This window comes from Galeopterus variegatus, unplaced genomic scaffold, assembly GCF_000696425.1.
Source record: "Galeopterus variegatus unplaced genomic scaffold, G_variegatus-3.0.2 Scaffold2264, whole genome shotgun sequence".
NCBI lineage: Eukaryota > Metazoa > Chordata > Mammalia > Dermoptera > Cynocephalidae > Galeopterus > Galeopterus variegatus.
The window spans coordinates 41,680-42,925 of NW_007728375.1; the positions used below are offsets into that span (position 1 = coordinate 41,680).

The 1,246-nt window shown below is 47.4% G+C and overlaps 1 protein-coding gene across 1 annotated transcript in view; it reads right to left on the bottom strand.

Moving 5' to 3' along the window:
• Positions 1-1,246, bottom strand: part of LOC103597282 — a 128,703-nt gene that overhangs the window by 22,887 nt on the left and 104,570 nt on the right. Inside the window, exon 11 of the mRNA XM_008581098.1 lies at positions 762-938. Within this exon, the coding sequence (XP_008579320.1) occupies positions 762-938 (177 nt within the window). The remainder of the gene's footprint in view (positions 1-761; positions 939-1,246) is intronic.

A 1,246-nucleotide genomic window follows, 5' to 3' on the forward strand; every position in this document is an offset into this window, starting at 1 on the left:
CACACAACTAGCTTAATCAGAAATGGGTATCCCAACAATTTATAAGATGAGGGCACAGAAATAAACTTTTCATCATAATACAAGCGAAATACATGGCCAACCACAGCCTATTTCCTCTACTTTTTAGAAATACTGTTCTCCACTAACACTTGAGAAATTCTAGTCATAGAAAAACCCACTGTATTTACTAAATTCTTTGCTTTAAGTTGGGAAGAGAGCTAAATGAGCAATGGACAGGGCAGGGTGGTGTCCCTATGACCGATGTGCCTTTTTTACTGCATAACGGAAGCAAGCACATGACACAGATAGTGCATGCCTGCAGTGATAAACCCTGGGACAGACGCACAGATCCACGCTGCGGGCTTTGGTATCTGCAATGTGGCCTGGGTGAACTAGGGGCAGGAGCCAAGTGCTCTCTCTCCCATCAGCAGCCTTTATAGGTCCTGCTCTCTTCCCGTGAGCCGTTCCTCCTGCCCCACCCACCTGATTAGTCCACCTGCCCCACAGAACACAGCTCAAGCCTCCTGTCTGTAGGAAGCCCGTCCTGGCCCGAGAGCCAGATCATTGGCAGCTGGAGTGCTCGGAGGGCTGCAGGCCTGTGTCTGTTTGTGTACTTCACTGACTCGTGTCTTTGTATAGACTCTAAGTCCGAGATGCTAGGACTTCTCATTTCATTCCTTACGCATCCAATGTCTGAAGCACTGCGGGCATTCAACAACTACTCGGTGAATAAACACAGTATTTAAAAAAAACATAAATACCCTTTCCAGTGAGAAGCTGCCCACCTTGAACGCTGCAGATGGAGTTGGCAGTTGTAGCAGAGTCCAATTCATCTAGCATCACTGGGCCAGTCACCTCACAGAAGCGAGCACCAGAGGCAACACATGACAGGGGCTTTTGAAGCAAGATGACAGTCCGTTCAACACAAACAATCTGACCTGCCAAAAGAGACACTGGAGATTACTGCAGCACTGAGTGAAGGGTGAAGTCTCCTGCCCCAAGTTGTGTGAGTGGAAGGGCACAGGCATGGAGCCTGTCTGCTCTCGATGCCAGGCCTGCCCAACAGCACCTGCTCCGTGCAGAAGTGTGCCCCAAAGCCCTCAGGGAGCTAAGCTGGAAAAACACAAATACTAAACTCGAATTCAATTCAGGAAGGGTAAATTTTGTAGTATGTGAATTACATCTCAATAAAAACTTTAAAAAACATGGTTTAAGCAGAATTTTAGATTGATCCCTGGGAAGAAAA